The sequence below is a fragment of the Protopterus annectens genome, chromosome 2.part1, assembly GCF_019279795.1.
Source record: "Protopterus annectens isolate FY-2018-M chromosome 2.part1, PAN1.0, whole genome shotgun sequence".
NCBI classification, from domain to species: domain Eukaryota; kingdom Metazoa; phylum Chordata; order Ceratodontiformes; family Protopteridae; genus Protopterus; species Protopterus annectens.
The window spans coordinates 1998396931-1998413880 of record NC_056729.1 but is presented as its reverse complement, the minus strand read 5'-3'; the positions used below and the strand labels follow the sequence as shown (position 1 = coordinate 1998413880).

The following is a 16950-nucleotide window of genomic DNA, read 5'->3' as shown; positions in this document are numbered from 1 at the left end:
ACACAAAGTCTTTGTACTGGAGGATCAGATGTATAAGAACAAATGATGTGAATGCACCTAGGCAGCCAGGATTTTAGATTCAGTTTCAGGCCATCGATATAAAGCATTACTTCACAGAGAAAGTGGTAAATCCATTTAATTCACTGCAAGAAAGGCTCATTTCTGTAAATCTTCGGATGAACTTACAAGATTCTGGAGCAAATGAACAATGACAGGCAATGTAACAGGGCAGTAACATACACATCCATCCACAACCACTTTCCCATTTTTGCACATGAAATCAAGATGCTATAAGAACAGTGAGGAAAAGCATTGCACTTTTACCTCTATCAGCATATGGTGATGCAGATGTAAAGCTCCTACTGAGAGTACTTGCATGGTTAGATTCTTTGACTGTCTATTTATTCTGTAGTTTTAACTCTCATTTCAATGTCACTCAAACAATCTAGAATAATGTTATAATAAAGAAGCACATTTGTTTAATGCACCTGTACCCGACCATATTCTTCTATCACAGCAAAAATTTCTTTAGATCGTCCTCACAGATTAAAAGAAATATAGGACTTGAATTTAGAAAGTAGTAACACGTTCATAAACCTAAACAGAAGTTTGGTAATGACGCAAACATGATGCTTAATATGCAAATGAGCAATATACAAAAGAATGTCAATACTTTTAAATGAACCAATCACCAAGTTACAAGCAACAAAACACTACTCACGTTTTTGGACTATAGGAAAGCTTTGACTGTAGCTTACAAGCAAATTCTCATCTCAAAGAAAAAAGCTAGTGTAATCTAAAAAAAAAACTGAGTTTGTTTCTGTAACTCGTTAGCTGGTTCATTAAAATGCTGTACAACCATGTTTTTTTTCTTCCATCTTTATTCCCCCCACACACTTGATTTAATGTACAGTGGCATAAGTATCAATCCAGAGCATGAAATCAATGCATTTCTAACAGACGCTAGCATACTGCAGCCTAGTTTACTACTAACCTATATGGTATTGTGGCATATCTTAAGAAAAGCATTTAAAAAGTAGACTATGCCTCCCTGCGCCCTCAGATGTGGGGGTTATGTCTCCCCACTGCTAATAGTACCTCCAAAGTCACATTGCCTCACAAAAAATGAAAATATAACGATTCCCCCATTCACTGGTTTGATACGGCCTTGGAGGTATTACATTTAAAGATTCAGGGTCTTGGGTTATAGCCTTCAAAATAAGGGGTGCAACCTCCTGCAACCTGCAGAAACACTGATTTATAGGTCTATTTCATTTGGTCTAGTGTGGCAGCCATCTTGGACTGCAGGACAGTGTAGGTAGCATGTTCATCATAAAGGATACTGGACATAAAATAAAGTGGACTCATAAATTCTATGATTTATCAAAAGAGTTGGCTCCATTCACTTTTCTGTCTGAAAGAAGCTGAAGAAGAAAAGTTAATCTCTTAAAATCTTCAGCAAGAATGTGTTACAGTTTCTATGATCTTTCCTTAAGGTTTAATTTTTTTTTTTATGATAGCATTAATCATGAAATAATAATATATGTACAAGGCAGTGCCCAAAGCCTTTTAGGTTTTTCTTCCTCCCTGCAAACTATAACCTTTCCCTTCCAAATTATGTTTCTAGCATTATTTTAGTAGTTAGCTAGATGTGAATCTCTTTGCATAGTCATTTTTCAAATTTCCAATTAGACATCATGGTTATAGTATTTTACAACATGCTTTTCTCTATTATAATGTCATACATTGATAAATATTGAAAAAAGTGAAGGTGACATTTGCACTGTATTATCTGAACAATATCTGAGTAAAAGGTGGTAAAAGGAATCAAAGCATAGATCAACTGTAATACAGAAGAATAAGAGAAATGAGAGCATATTATTATTACAAATCACAACATCTCATTCACAGAATAAAATGTGTACAACCTGCAGGGAGCAAAATAATATGGGATGCTGTGAATAAGGGTCAGGAGGTTAGAATTAACTCCTAAAAGAAGGAATGTACTATAAGAGTTGAGAAATAATTCTGTTTGTTTAAAAGTGCAGTGACAGACAAGGAAAAATATGTTACAGTCCTGAATCAGTACTGGGCCACGTCTCAAAATGAGTATGAGAAGTTAACTTTGAATGAGGTTATATCCCAAGTGAAAACACAACATTATATTTCATTGTGAAGGCTTAGCTTAGGTGTACTATGGAGCAGAGACTGAGTTTGGGCAGTTATTTCTGAGCAGTGTTCTCCTGTGATTCGAATGATGTAAAAAGATTAGTGGCAGTATTAGTGAATCTCAGCCAGATATTTGGCCACGCTGACTGTTATTATTTAAGAATGAATGGATATATTTACAGCTATTAAATAATTGTATACATATGTTCTTTGCTTATCTGGCCATGGGTAGTTCATAATACATTTCTGGGGAGGCACATTGCAAAAAAGCCTTTAACTCTAAAACTGAGGCAAATTCTATACAAGGCTGTTTTTCTAAGCTGCAGCAGTGTCTGAGCAGAATAATCAATGCCTAAAGACACTTTTATTGGAAATATATTAAATATCTTGTGCTCAGTACACCATTACGATGCTTCTGCTGACCTACTCAATCTCAGTTTAAATTAATTTACAGTGCTAAAAATACCAGCAAGGATGCACTTGTTAAGGATATTCAAGATGTTTCTCTTCTTCTTAAACTCCTCTCTACTCAGGTTATTCTGATAGCACCAGTTCTAAAGCCTTTGTTAGAATGTTACATTAACAGTCTAAAAACACATCCATGGGCTCACCTTGAGTACCAAGTAAGGTTTAGGGTATTTATGCTGATCTCCATTTTCTGATTACTTCTTTCAAGTCTGTAAGTTAATTCCTGTCTTTCAGATTGAATATATCTCATTACTAAATCTGTTGTCTCCTTACTTTAAAAATCTAATGTCAGTTCAGATAATCCAGTTGGCACTTACCCTGCCTTTTTAATTAATACAGAACTGAAATTGCTTTTTGAGATATTGGCAAACAGTGTGAGGTGTTGGTCATCTTCTGGTTTTGAATGTGTCTCTAAGTATGTATTTACATGTGTTAACCAAGATAGACTGATTGGGCCAAAAAACATTTTTAGTGGAGACCCTGTGATAAAAGCTCAACATAAGGTAAGATTATAATATATTACAAAAAAGTGGGCTTTATATACATGTTAAATTTTACATGTATGATAAAATCAGTAAAGCAGTTAATAATAGAATATTAATCACAGCAGACAACTTTAGTGACTGACATACTGACAATCCAATATATTGCAGGACAACAGGTAAAAACTTTAATGATTGACATACTGACAATCAAATGTATTTGCACATTATTTATATTTACAGGGTGCAATTCTGAATTGGTTAACATACATTGTCCTGAAATATATTCTAATCATAATTACTGCACAAGCTGATATGAGTAATATAAAGATGACAGAAAAGTGACCTAGAATAATTAAGTTAATTTTAGTATTTATATACTACACACTATTGTGAAGTTTGTTAGAATGAGATCAGCCCAGTTCAGTGTTTCTGACAGAACTGGAAATGATTCTGCTACCAAAGTGTATAGAACCACTGAACTTGGAAAAGTCTGATCACAAGCAATGACACTGTCAGGTTTTCCAGTGCTGAATTCCTCCGTAGTGGGAAATGATGTTTTATAGCTGGTGGAAATATTGCTGATTGTACCTAAATATATTGCCAAAGTAAAAGTGTGGATGTTTTTGTGTATGTGTATATGGGGGGCGGGGAGGAACTGGAAGCATTAATATATAGTAAGTAAAAAGAAACATATTAGATGTTTGGTTTATTCTCACTTATAAAAGCATCTTGGAGCAGATATTCTGCCCTACTAAAGCAGATGATGAAGTGATTTTTTTCTAATAATATTAATTTATAATTTATTTATTATTATTTATTTAATTTTTTTATTATGAATTTGTTTTGCTATGTTGATTACTGATCAAATATCAGTCAATTTCAGGGTAACAAAAATGATGTTATAAATTGAATACATTTCACTGAAAGCTCATTTGACTGAACACTCATTTGACTGAAACTCATTTCATTGCAAGTTATATATGGCCTTTTCCCCATTGTAGTGCGATCCTGGAGTTAGTATAGGGGTGGGGGCACAGCCCCCCACATTGGGGGTTGTGGGGGTTGTAGCCCCCCACATCGTTTGGTTATATATTGTCTTCTGGAAAGAGTTATTCATTGGACTTGTAAGAATCCATATCTGTGGTTTTAAACATTTGAAATAGGTGGGTGGCTATGCCCCCCACACCACACAATGTGGGAGGCTGTGCCTCCCACACTCCCCCCTTACTATATATACTAACTCCAGGATCACACCACAGTGGGGAAAGGCCATATATAACTTCCAACGAAAAGAGTTTCAGTCAAATGAGTTTTCAATTAAATGAGATTTCAGTGAATTGTGCGCAGGCAACTGAGTTTCAGTGAAATGAGCTTTCAGTGAAATGAAGTAGACCCAAAGGAAGAGTATGCTTTTAAAAGAATTATGGAGATAAATAGATAAATGTGGAAAGGGGGTTAGGTCTCTTCATGGTAGGATGTAGAAGAAGATAATTGAATAGAGTAGTATGAGTGAAGTATGAGAGGAAGGGTGACCTAGGATAGGTAATTTGGTCTCAGTATGAGATGATTGTGTGTCTTTGTGTGTGTGCGCATATTGTGCACACGTGTGTGTGTGTGTGTGTGTGTGTGTGTGTGTGTGTGTGTGTGCGTGTGTGTGCGTGTGTGTGCGTGTGTGTGTGTGTGTGTGTGTGTGTGTGTGTGTGCCTGTGCACATTTTGTGCACACATTTGTGTGTGTGTGTGCGTGTTTGTGTGTGTGTGCATGTGTCTTTGAGTGTGTGCATGTGCACATTTTGTGCACACATTTGTGTGTGTGTGTGTGTGTGTGTGTGTGTGTGTGTGTGTGTGTGTGTGTGTGTGTGTGCGTATCTATATAAGTGTGTGTACATAGATGCTTAAAGCTTAGCTAGGCTAACAATAGTTTATGATATGTTAGATTTACAATCCTCTAATTACTAATACTAACAGAGTTCATATCAAAAGTAAACCACCACTGTACAGTTCCCTCAAGTATCCTAGATTTTTCTCCAGAATTCTGTTGTATGTCTCAACATTTATGGCCAAATAATGGAGATTAAAATCATTAAACAGAACTAGTAATTGTACATATTAAAAGCATGTTAATACAAAACAGTGAATGATTAACACCAGTGAAATGCTTTGGATTCTAAATCACCATCCAGCATTATTTCTGTCATTGTGCCAGAGTTCTACGTCAAGATGTTGACAGTTACACCACTGTCACCTATAGAACATTGATTCACAACAGAGTGGCATACATCAGAAAATGAAGATTCAAATCAGATATCCACGTACCAGAGTCTGGACTATGGCATGGTTTGTTGCATTCATGTGGGCATTCAGTGGGAAAGAGCATTCTCCATCACAATAAAATGCAGAGTACCCTTCTGGGGCTATAATCCAGTCCTACAGAAAAGAAGGAAGATGAAAATGAACACGACAGTTTGCAAACGTGTGTCAATAAAATAAATAGTGTAATTATTTTAAGATATAAATTAATTTTATAAATGGGTTAGCACTTCATGCCATGAACGTCTTGTAAGTTGCATTTTACAGTCAAATGTTTTGGTTTAAGAAGTTCTGACATCACTTAGAATATTAAAAAAATATATACAGTGTGCTCATTACTTGAGTTCTTGCTTTACATGTTTACCATATTTCTGTCTTGTCCCTTTTATACTCCATGATTTCTAGGCATCCCAGTCAAAGTTCATTAGAAATACCTTCACGTGTATTTATCTGCTATATTTATTTATTTATTTTATTTTACATTTGTTAACCAGGTTAGTCTGTCTGAGCTTTTGGCTCATTTTCAGCAGAGACCCGAGGAGAAAAGCTCCTCAGGGAATACAATTTTAAAAACAAAGTATTAACAATCAGCAGAAGAATATGAGACTTGTTACAAAGTATTAACAATCAGCAGAAGAATATGAGACTTGTTACAAAGTATTAACAATCAGCAGAAGAATATGAGACTTGTTACAAAGTATTAACAATCAGCAGAAGAATATGAGACTTGTTACAAAGTATTAACAATCAGCAGAAGAATATGAGGCTTGTTACAAAGTATTAACAATCAGCAGAAGAATATGAGGCTTGTTACAAAGTATTAACAATCAGCAGATGAATATGAGACTTGTTACAAAGTATTAACAATCAGCAGAAGAATATGAGGCTTGTTACAAAGTATTAACAATCAGCAGAAGAATATGAGACTTGTTACAAAGTATTAACAATCAGCAGAAGAATATGAGGCTTGTTACAAAGTATTAACAATTAGCAGACGAATATGAGACTTGTTACAATATAATTTTAACTGCTTTGTGCAAAATAAATTAATAGTCAGGAAAAGATTTTGAAAATAGTTACAATCCTTTAAAATGAGTACTACCTAGCTGTTTTGGAGTTTAGAAAAAAAAAGGGAATATTCAAATAGCTAGTTGAAGATATAAGGGAAATAGAGTAGAGGTGACCTTTTAGACAGACTAGATAAAGTAGGTTATTTTGGAGCTGAATGAATCAAGATTGGTTAGAGACGGAGGAAGGGAGGTGGTGGAAGAGGGAGGAGTACAAGGCTAGAGATACATTTAGAGTGAGGTGGTGAAATAGGTGGAAGGATAGTGGTTTCAGGGTGGATGGCTGCAGTGGCAAGACTATTTTTTGAGGTATTTTCTTATGGCTTATTTGAAACTCTTGCTATGGTGAAGGGATTTTATTTCCAAGGGGAGTTGGTTCCAGGATGTAGCTGGGTTATAATTATAGAGAAGACATCCTATTTTTGTTTTGGGTTTGTAGATGTCTAATAATTCTTGGTCTGAGCTGCGTACAGTCCTAGCAGGGGCATATTTAGTTATGATGGAGGAGAGGCTGGGGCAGAAGGAGGGTAGATAGAGGATAGAGTGAATGATTTGTAGTTGATATAGTTGGAGCAGATGAGGGAATTCTAGCCAGTCTAGTTGCTGGAGTGCTAAGCAGTGGTGTGACTTGTAGGTTTGGTTCACTGCAAATCTGGCAACCATGTTATAGGTAGTTTCAAGCTGGGAAATGAGTGTAGAGTTTAGGTTTGTGAATATGTGACAGCTGTATAGGAGTGTTGGAAGTAGTAAAGCATGAGAGAGTTTTTCGGGCTGTGTTGGTTAAGTATTTCTTGTTGCGAAAAAGGTGTTTAAGTTTCTGATGAGTTTTTTTAATAGAATTAGTAATATGTAGATCAAACTTAAGCTGATCATCTATTGTGACACCTAGCAATTTAGTACTAGGTTCAGCTGAGATGCTGGTGTTGTTGCTAGATAAAATGGTAAATGTACTTTTGAGTGTGGTGAGGTTTTTGGGGAGGAAGAGTAGGAACTTAGTTTTCTTTGGATTAAGTATTAGTTTGTTATCACTAAGTCATGTCTCAATGGTGTGGAAAGATGCCTGGGTAGTTGAGTGGAGGTCAGTTGGGTTGTCAGCAATGGTTATAACTGTAGAGTCATCAACATATTGCACAAGAGATGACTGGGGACAAGAGGAGTAGAGTAAGTTGGTGAAAATATTAAAGAGTAGTGGTCCAAGAATGGACCCCTGGGGGACACTGATTTGTACAGTGGGGGGGGGATAGTGCAGAGAGCCATTTAACTGACTGCTAGTGGGTAGAGAGATAGCTGGAGAACCAGGAGATAGTAGGGGGAGAGAAATGTGAGCTAGTGAGTTTATCTAGGTGGAGTGGGTGAGAGACAGTGTCAAAGGCTTTAGAAAGGCCAAGGAATAGGCATGAGACAAGTTTATTGTTATCATGAGCAAGGGAGACTGTGTTGATTAAGGATATTAGTGCAGTAGTTGTACTGTGCTTAAGATGGAATCCATGCTGAGTGGGTGTGAGAAGGTTTTCCTGGTGAAGGTAATGCATTACCTGCTTGTGAATGCATTTCTCTAGGATTTTGGAGAGAGGAGAGAGTATGGCAATTGGTCTAAAGTTAGATATGTCTGAGGAGTTACCACCTTTGTGAATGGGTACAGTAAAGAAGTTTTTCTATACAGTGGGTACATAGGATTCAGAAATAGATCAGTTGATCAAGATAGATACAGGATAGGCAAGAGGTTCAGAGGCAATCTGCAGGAAATAGGAGGGTAGGTTGTCGGCTGATGGGGAGCAGGGTTTAAGTTTAGAGAGTAAATATTTTATATAGTTAGTTGATACTGCTTTAAGAGAGAAAGAATCAGAAGGGTTGGAAAGAGGTATAGAGCTTGTGAAAGTGCTAGCATTGTTTCTGGGGGGAGAGAATTTATTAAGGTGGTTATTGAGTTTATAAAATGATTGTTAAATGTATTGGCTATGTCTTCAGGGGTTGCGTTGGGACATGGGTTTGGAGGGGAAGGGTTTCATGGATGTAGAGTCTGATTGATAGAGATCCAGAATTTTTTAGGGTCTGATTTTAGAATAGAGGGAGGATTGGCATAGAAGTTTGTTTTGTCATTATGGATGATTTTTTTTTTAATTTTATTTCTGAGTTCTTTATATTTTTGAAGGAGAGAAGGGGTCCTGGTTTTAGTCAACATTTTCCATATCCTGCCCTTGTCTTTCATGCGGGTTCGTGTACATTTAGTAAGCCAAGGAGCAGTGCTGGATTTGATTCTAATTGTGCAGAGAGGAGCAAGGGAGTTAAGAATGTTTAGGAAAGTAGTGTTGAAGGAGTGGACAGCTTCATCTAAGGGAAGAGTGGTGAGGTGAAACCAGTTAATTCTAGAGAGTTGGTAAATGAAGGAGTCAGGACAGAAGTGTGAAAGTGTGCAGGTGGCAATAAATTTGTAAGGTTTGGTAAGGTGGGGAGTGTGTCTGGTAACTTTTATTGGGCAGTTGTCACTGAAGGCATTTGGAAGGGTTTGGGGGTTATGATAGTTTTGGGGGTGGGAGACCAATATCCAGTCAAGAAGAGAGCTAGGTAGGTGAGATTTATTAATGTAGGTTGGGGTTGTGATTAGCTGCTCAAACGCATGCAGGTTAATACAGGAAGTAGTGTTGGGAATTTGTAATGAAAGCCAATCTATATTTACATCTCCCAGCATAATTGTTTTGTTGTAGATGGTCTGAGAGAGGTGAGATAGGATGTTCTCAAGTATGTTAATATTATCACCAGGGGAAATATAGATTGCTACGACAGGTATGGTGTTGAAATTATTACGTTTGAAGTTGGTCAGTATATATGACAGTATATATGACATGACAAGTTTTACAGCTGTAAAGCTTAATGATACAGGAACAGAACATTGTAATGACTTTAGCCAGCTAATCACCTGTTAAAACTCTAGTAAGTTAGGAAGACATTGTAATGACTTTAGCCATCTAATCACCTGTTAAAACTCTAGTAAGTGGGAAGAATATAACAAATAAAATTGAAAAATGTAAACTGTCATGACTGAAAATCCCCTAAACAGTGTGCCACTCAACCAAACCCTCATAAACAGTGTGCCACTCAACCAAAGACCCTAAGGCAAAACAGCATGCCCAACACACTAGTCATAGGTAACTCGATAGTGAGGCACACTGATGTCCCACTTACTAGGTTGAATAAGGAGAAAGTAACAGTCAGTTGCCTATCAGGTGCTAGGATACGCCACATAACCCACGCACTCAGGTCTCTCAACAGCGGTTACAAATATGACTCTGTCATTGTACATGTGGGTGTGAATGACCTGAGACATACCTCCCTGGACTACATGAAAAGAGACATGGAGGAGCTCTCAGATTATGTAGCCCCAGGCGGGTATGACCCTAGCCCTGAGCAGCCTCCTACCATCACCCAGAATTATACCACAGTATAAGCAGAAAATGATTGATTTCAACAATTGGCTACATTTCTGGTGTCATTCTATTGGGATCCAGTATCTGTCTGCCTGGGATGACATGATTGACAAACCTCAATGCTTTGCCAGAGATGGCCTGCATCTGTCACCCCTGGGCTTCTGGCTACTGGCCATGGCTCTTGCCACCCCATAGTGCCTTTCTTAGGCAGTGTTCCAAAGACCAAATAACCACTGTAACAACTACAAACTAATGCAATCTGAGGGTCATGCTGCTCAATGCTAGAAGTCTAAATCTCAATATCCCACTCGCATGAAGCACTCCTTAAAATGGAGAACATCAACATTTGTGCTGTAACAGAGACCTGGTTCAAGCAGCAGAAAGCACCCCTGCACTACCAGGTTATAACTTATTCCACACCTTTTGGCCCCATAACTTGGACCGAAGGTCCAAAAGGCGGTGGTGTTTCCATATTCATAAAGGATGCACACACCTCCAGACTGGTAGCCCAACATAATGCATCAGAGATACTTCAGGTGCAGCTAATATTAGGTAAGACAATTCAGGTCGTAGCCTGCTATAGGTCCACACCCATGTCCCAAGATTCACACTCCATGTTTCTAAACACCCTGGAGAATATCAGGGTCCAACCTAACACCCTCATACTGGGCAACTTCAACTACCCCTCCATTAACTGGGAAAACTACTCATGTACCAATTCACTTGCTCAACATTTCCTGGAATTCATTAATTCCAATGCCCTGGACCAGCTTATTCTTAACTCACTAGAGGTAGCAACATCCTTGACCTGTTCATTACTAACATGGGTGACCATTGCTCTATACCAATAGTCAACTCCTCCCTGGTTAGATCCAAACACAAACCAGTCACCTTGGAAATCCACATCCCTCCCACCGACCCCACCCCTGCAAAGGTAACCACCATGAAATACTTCTCCAAAGCTAACTTTGGGCTCCTAAAAACAGAGGTGGCTAACTTCATGGCACCCATGCAATTGGAGAACAGCTGCATGACCGCCGAATCATACACTAATGCCCTGTATGAACACGTACACAAATGCATGGATCTCGCCATACCCAACAGAATCAAGATGCTCTCCTACAAAAAAAAGGAAGCCAATCTGGTGGTCTCTGCCATAAACAAACTCTACAACAGAAGGAGGAAACTGATGCAGAATAAGGTGAAGTCCCAAGACTGGAAAAACTCCCTTTAAAGCCTCAACAAAAAGTTGAGATCCCTCATCAAATCCTTTAAAGCTAGCTATGAAAACAGAATTGCAGCAGATAGTAAAGACAACCACAATGCTTTCCATAGTTATGTAAAGAATCTCCACGGCAATACCCAAATTTGCTCGGAGCTATTGCACAATGGCAACTCTTATACCGAGCCAACAGATATTGCCAATATGGCTGACAGATTTTGTGCCAACTTTACCCCTCTCTCCCCCAACAAAGGACCAATAACAATGCCAGTAGATTGCCAGGCATCCAGTTTTACTGCTGCACAGGTTAAAACAGCACTGTCCAAGGCCAAGAATACAGCTTCTATGGGACCTGAGAATATCCCAGGCTGTGTTCATAGGTTCATAGGTTGGTACTAGGTTATCGGCCCTAGAGCCTATACAAGCCTAGCCATAACAATTCCCTGGATATTTCTACTCACAATATTTACTTCCCTGGAACCCTGTCTAGCAGGGTGACTGACATGATCCCCGGGGTGAATTTCTTATCTCCCATCCAATCGTCAAGGTTCCTTTTGAAGATGCCAAGGAGGCACTCTGCTTGACAAGTATGGGCAGTCTATTCCCGAGTATGGGGAGTCTCTGGGTCAGAAAACTATCCCTCCAGCGTGTTTTCTTCATTGTGATGACAAGGTTTAGATCCCTGGAGCTTGTGGCTCTGAGGGACTGGGATTTCTTTAAGTGGAGCATGTCCAACAGCTCAGGGTTTGGCATGGCCTTGTATGTTAAGCAGAGATGACCTCTGAGTAGACGATATGCCACAGAGTATAGCTGGAGTTTTTTTAGATAGTCAGCATAGGACATCTGCTTTAGGCCTGTGATTCTTTTAGTGAGGTATTTCTGCGGCCTTTCCAGCTGTTGCAGATGTCTTGTAAGGTACATACCAAATGGAGCTTTGTACTCTTTAATGGGTCTAATGAGAGATGAGTACAGTGGGACAATGACCTCCTTTTTTCTGGATGAAAAGCCCTTAGTGATGAGGTATGCCACATAGAAGGATTTCCTGACTGTTGTGGCAATGTGGTTATCGAAGGTCACACCACTGTCCACCTGTGTCCCTAAGTCTCTCATCACACATTCGGTGTTTAATATACTGCCACTTATGTGGCAATTCAAGGGGATAACTATACATTTCTTGGCATTAAGCTTGAGCCCATGGCTCTGGCACCAAGCATCTGTTTCTGTAAGGTCCTTTTGTAGAATATCCACATCATTTGGGGATTCAATAATGGCTCCCAGTTTGCAGTCATCTGTGAACTTTGTTAGCCAGAGTCCCTAAGTGTTGGTCTGTACTTCAGAGAAGTAGATGCCAAACAAGAGCGGTCCCAGGACTGAAGCCTGAGGTACTCCACTTGTCGCTTGTCTGGAGCTGGATTTGGAGTCAACTACTTTTACAGTCTGGATTCTGTCAGTAAGCCAGTTGGCAACCCATTGAGTGACATAGGGATTTATGCCCAGCTTAGTAAGTTTATCTATGATTCCAGAGTGGGGGATAGTTTTGAAGGCCTTAGCGAGGTCCAGATATGCCTTACCCTCATCCACAGCTCTGGAGACTGATTCAAAGAAGTCAATCAGGTTCAGGAGAGAAGATCAGCCCTTCACAACCCAAACTGGGTGGGGTCCAGTGTTTGAAGGTTGCCAATGTCTTTGTTTATAAGTTCCATGATAATGCGTTCCATGCCCTTGCAGATCAGGCTTGTCAGACTGATGGGACGGTAGTTCCTGGGATCCAAGGTGGATCCCCCCTTGTGGAGTGGGATAACTGTAGCTGTGCACCACTCAGTGGGTATGAAGTCTGAGGTGAGGTTATGATTAAACATGACACTTAGGTGAGGTGCCAGTTCATTTTGTAGTTCATGTAGTACACAGCCCGGGATGTCATCGGGTCCCATGGATGCTGTATTCTTAGCTTTGGAGAGCGTGGTTTCTACCTGTGTGGCTGTGATTACCAGAATTTGGCAATCTTTTGGTATTGAAATGGGCCCTTTAGGGGGTGAGGGGGGTGAATTTGGCACTAAATCAATCTGCCGGGATACTGGCAATACCCTTGGGATCAGTACATTTAATGCCATTCTGCTGTAGCTCAGAGCAGATCTGAGCATTGCCATTTAGATTCTTGACATAACTATAGAATGCCTTGTGGTTGTCTTTGGAACCTTTGACAATTTTATTTTCGTAACTAGCTTTGGAGGATATTATGAGGGATCTCATCTTCTTACTGAGGCTGTTAAGGGAGTTTTTTGCATCCTGGGATTTTCCTCTTTTCTGCAACAGTTTCTTCCTTCTGTTGTATAGTTTGTTTGTGGCAGGGTACCACCAGATTGGCTTCCTTTTTTGGAGGAGACCGTATTGGTTCTATTTGAGATGGCACAATTCATGCATGAATGGATGTGCTCGTACAGTGCCTTAGTGTAGGATTCAGCAGTTGAACTTTCAGATCCCGTCTGCATGGGTGTCATGAAGTTTGTCACTTCTGACTTGAGTAGCAGGAAGTTGGCTTTGGAGAAGTTTTTTATGGAGGTTTCCTTTCTGTGGGGGGGGGGGAGTGGGATGTGGATGTCAAGGGTGATTTGCTTATGGTCAGACCTTACCAATGAGGAGGTGACCACTGGTGTGGAGCATCTATCTCCCATGTTGGTAATGACCAGGTCTAGGATATTGGAGCACCTGGTGGGACAATGGATTAGTTGATCCAGGGCATTGGAATTTATGAATTCCAAGAACCATTGGGAAAAGGTGTTGGTACCCAAGTAGTTTTCCTAGTTAATGGCAGGGTAGTTGAAATCACCCAGTATTAGGGTGTTTGGTTGTATCTTAATATTTTCCAGTATGTTTAGAAAGGTGTAGTGAGAATCTTAGGGCATGGTGGGGGATCTGTAGCAAGCTACACTTTGGATTCCAGTCTTACCTAGTGTTAGTTGCACCTGAGAATTTCAGATGCATTGTGTTGGGCAACTAGCCTGGAGGTGTGAATATCCTTGGTGAATATGGACACTCCTCCACCTTTAGAGTTTAGGTCTTGGTTTGGTGGCTGAAAAGTGTGTAAGAGTTGTAGCCTGGTATTGCAGGGGTGCTCTCTGGAGCCTTGAACCAGGTCTCAGTTACTGCACAGATATTGATGTCCTCCATTTTTAGGAGTGCCTCAAGAGAGTGCATTTTGAGGTTTAGACATCTAGCATTGAGTAGCATTACCTTCGGATTTTGCATGCTTGTATCTGTTATGGTGGTGGTTCTGTCCTTTGAACCTTGCCAAAAAAAAGCACTATAAGGGGGGCAAGAGCTTTAGCCAGTAACCTGAATCCCAGGGGTGACAGGTGCAGACCATCTCTGGCAAAGCATCATGGTTTGTCGATCCTGTCTTCCCAGGCAGACAGATACTGGATCCCCTTTGAGTGACACCAGAAGCTTAGCCAATTGTTGAAGTCAATCATTTTGTCCTTATACTGTGGTGTCATTCTGGGTGAAGGCAGGATGCTACTCAGGGCTAGGGTCATACCTACCTGGGCCACATGATCGGAGAGCTCTTTCATGTCTCTTTTCATGTAGTCCAGGGAGGTACATCTCAAGTCATTCACTCCAACATGGACAATGACAGAGATGTATTTGTACTTGTTGTGGAGTGACTTGAGTGCATGCGTTATGTGGCAGATCCTGGCACCCGACAGGCAGCTGACTGTAATTTTCTCCTTTTTCAGCCTGGTGAGTGGGACATCAGTGTGCCTGACTATAGAGTCACCTATGACTAAAGTTTTGGGTACATTGTCTTGCCTTAGGGGCTGTTGTTGCATGGCACACTGGTTCATAGGTTCATAGGTTCATAGGTTCGTACTAGGCTATCTGCCCTAGGGCATTTATAAGCCTAGCCAGAGTGTGTGTGGCTTTCACCACCCCTTGGGATGAGAATACTACACCCATTTAGGGTTTAGTTTACTGTGCCTCTGTCTAGTAGTGACACAGAGATGACCCCCGGGGTAAACCTACGATCTCCCATCCACTCGTCAAGATTTCTCTTGAAGAGAGTTAGTGAGGGGCTCTGTCTAACATGGACTGGGATTCTGTTCCAGAGTGTAGGGAGCCTCTGGGTTATGAATCTGTCCCTCCAGCATGTCCTATTTATTTCTGTGTTGAAGTTCAAATCTCTTGCTCTCATGGCTCTGATGGATTTGGATTTTCTGAGGTGGAGCATATCCATTAATTCCGGATTGGACATGGCCTTGTACGTCAGGCATAGATCACCTCTGAGTAGGTGGTATGCGACTGAATAGAGCTGGAGTTTCTTCAGCCGGGCAGCATATGACATATGTTTGAGACCCTTTATCCTCTTGGTAAGGAACTTTTGGGGTCTTTCCAACTGCTGCAAGTGTCGGGTAAGATACATCCCAAATGGGGCATTGTACTCAATCATGGGCCTGATAAGAGAATAGTACAGGGGCACAATGACCTCTCTTGATCTAGATGTGAATCCCTTCATGATAAGGTGGGCAATATAGAAGGTCTTCCTAACCACCTTGGCAATGTGAGTGTCAAATGAGAGGTTACTGTCAACTTGTGTCCCTAGGTCCCTGATTACCTCTTCCGTACTTAATGGATTACCACCTATGTGGTAATTTGTGGGTACCTTGTTTTTCCCAAAGGGTATGACTATACATTTTTTGGCGTTCAGTTTAAGGCCATGGCTCTGGCACCAATTATCCATTTCTATGAGGCCTCTCTGAAGGATACTTGTGTCCGCTGGAGTATCAATTATGGTGCCCAGTTTGCAGTCATCTGTGAACTTTGTCAGCCACAATCCTCCTATGTTTGCTTGCACCTCAGAAAAATAAATGCCGAACAAGAGGGGTCCCAGGACTGAGCCCTGTGGGACACCGCTTGTGACTGGTTTAGAGTCTGACATGGCTCCAGCAATTCTGACCTTGTGGGTTCTGTCCTTGAGCCAGTTTTCAACCCATCTTATGACATATGGGTTTACATTTAAGCTGGTGAGTTTGTCTATGATGCCCGGGTGGGGTATTGTGGCGAAGGCTTTTGCAAGGTCAAGGTAGGCTGTGTGAACTGCCTTACCCTCATCAATGGCCTGAGTGACTGCTTCAAAAAAGTCGACCAAGTTCAAAAGGCAGGATCTGCCCTTGACAAAGCCAAATTGGGTAGGATCCAATGTCTGTAGGTCCCCAATGTCTTTGTTTATGAGTTCCATAATGATCCTTTCCATAGCTTTGCAGACCAGGCTCATCAAGCTTATGGGGCGGTAATTTCCAGGGTCCATAGAAGCACCGCCTTTGTGGAGTGGGACCACTGTTGCTGTACGCCACTCTTTGGGTACGTATCCTGTAGTAAGGCTAAGATTAAACAGCAGCCTTATGTGCGGGTTTAGTTCCTCTTGGAGTTCATGTAGCACACAGCCTGGGACACCGTCCGGTCCCATTGATGCTGTGTTTTTAGCTTTGGAGGCGGCTCTCACCTGGGCATCTGAGATGTTAGGGAGGCTACACTCTGCTGGGATAGATATTTCTCCTTTTGGGAGGGAGGGGGCGGAGAAATTTGCACTGAACCTGTCTGCCAGAATGTTGGCAATGTCTGTGGGTTCAGTGTATTTTGTGTCATTTTGGACTAACTCTGAGCATATCTGGGAGTTTCCACCCAGGTTTCTAACATAGCTAAAGAAGGCCTTGTGATTGTCTTTTGTGTCTTTTGCGATTTTTCTCTCAAAGTTGGCCTTGGATGATTTTCTGAGTGATCGTAGTTTTTTGCTAGTACTGATCAGAGATG

General features: G+C 40.6%; 1 protein-coding gene across 1 annotated transcript in view; it reads right to left on the bottom strand.

The window, feature by feature from the left end:
• The window catches only part of BMP5 (bone morphogenetic protein 5), a 657822-nt gene that overhangs the window by 15052 nt on the left and 625820 nt on the right, over positions 1–16950 (bottom strand). Inside the window, exon 6 of the mRNA XM_044063369.1 lies at positions 5438–5548. Coding sequence (XP_043919304.1) covers positions 5438–5548 — 111 coding nt within the window. The remainder of the gene's footprint in view (positions 1–5437; positions 5549–16950) is intronic.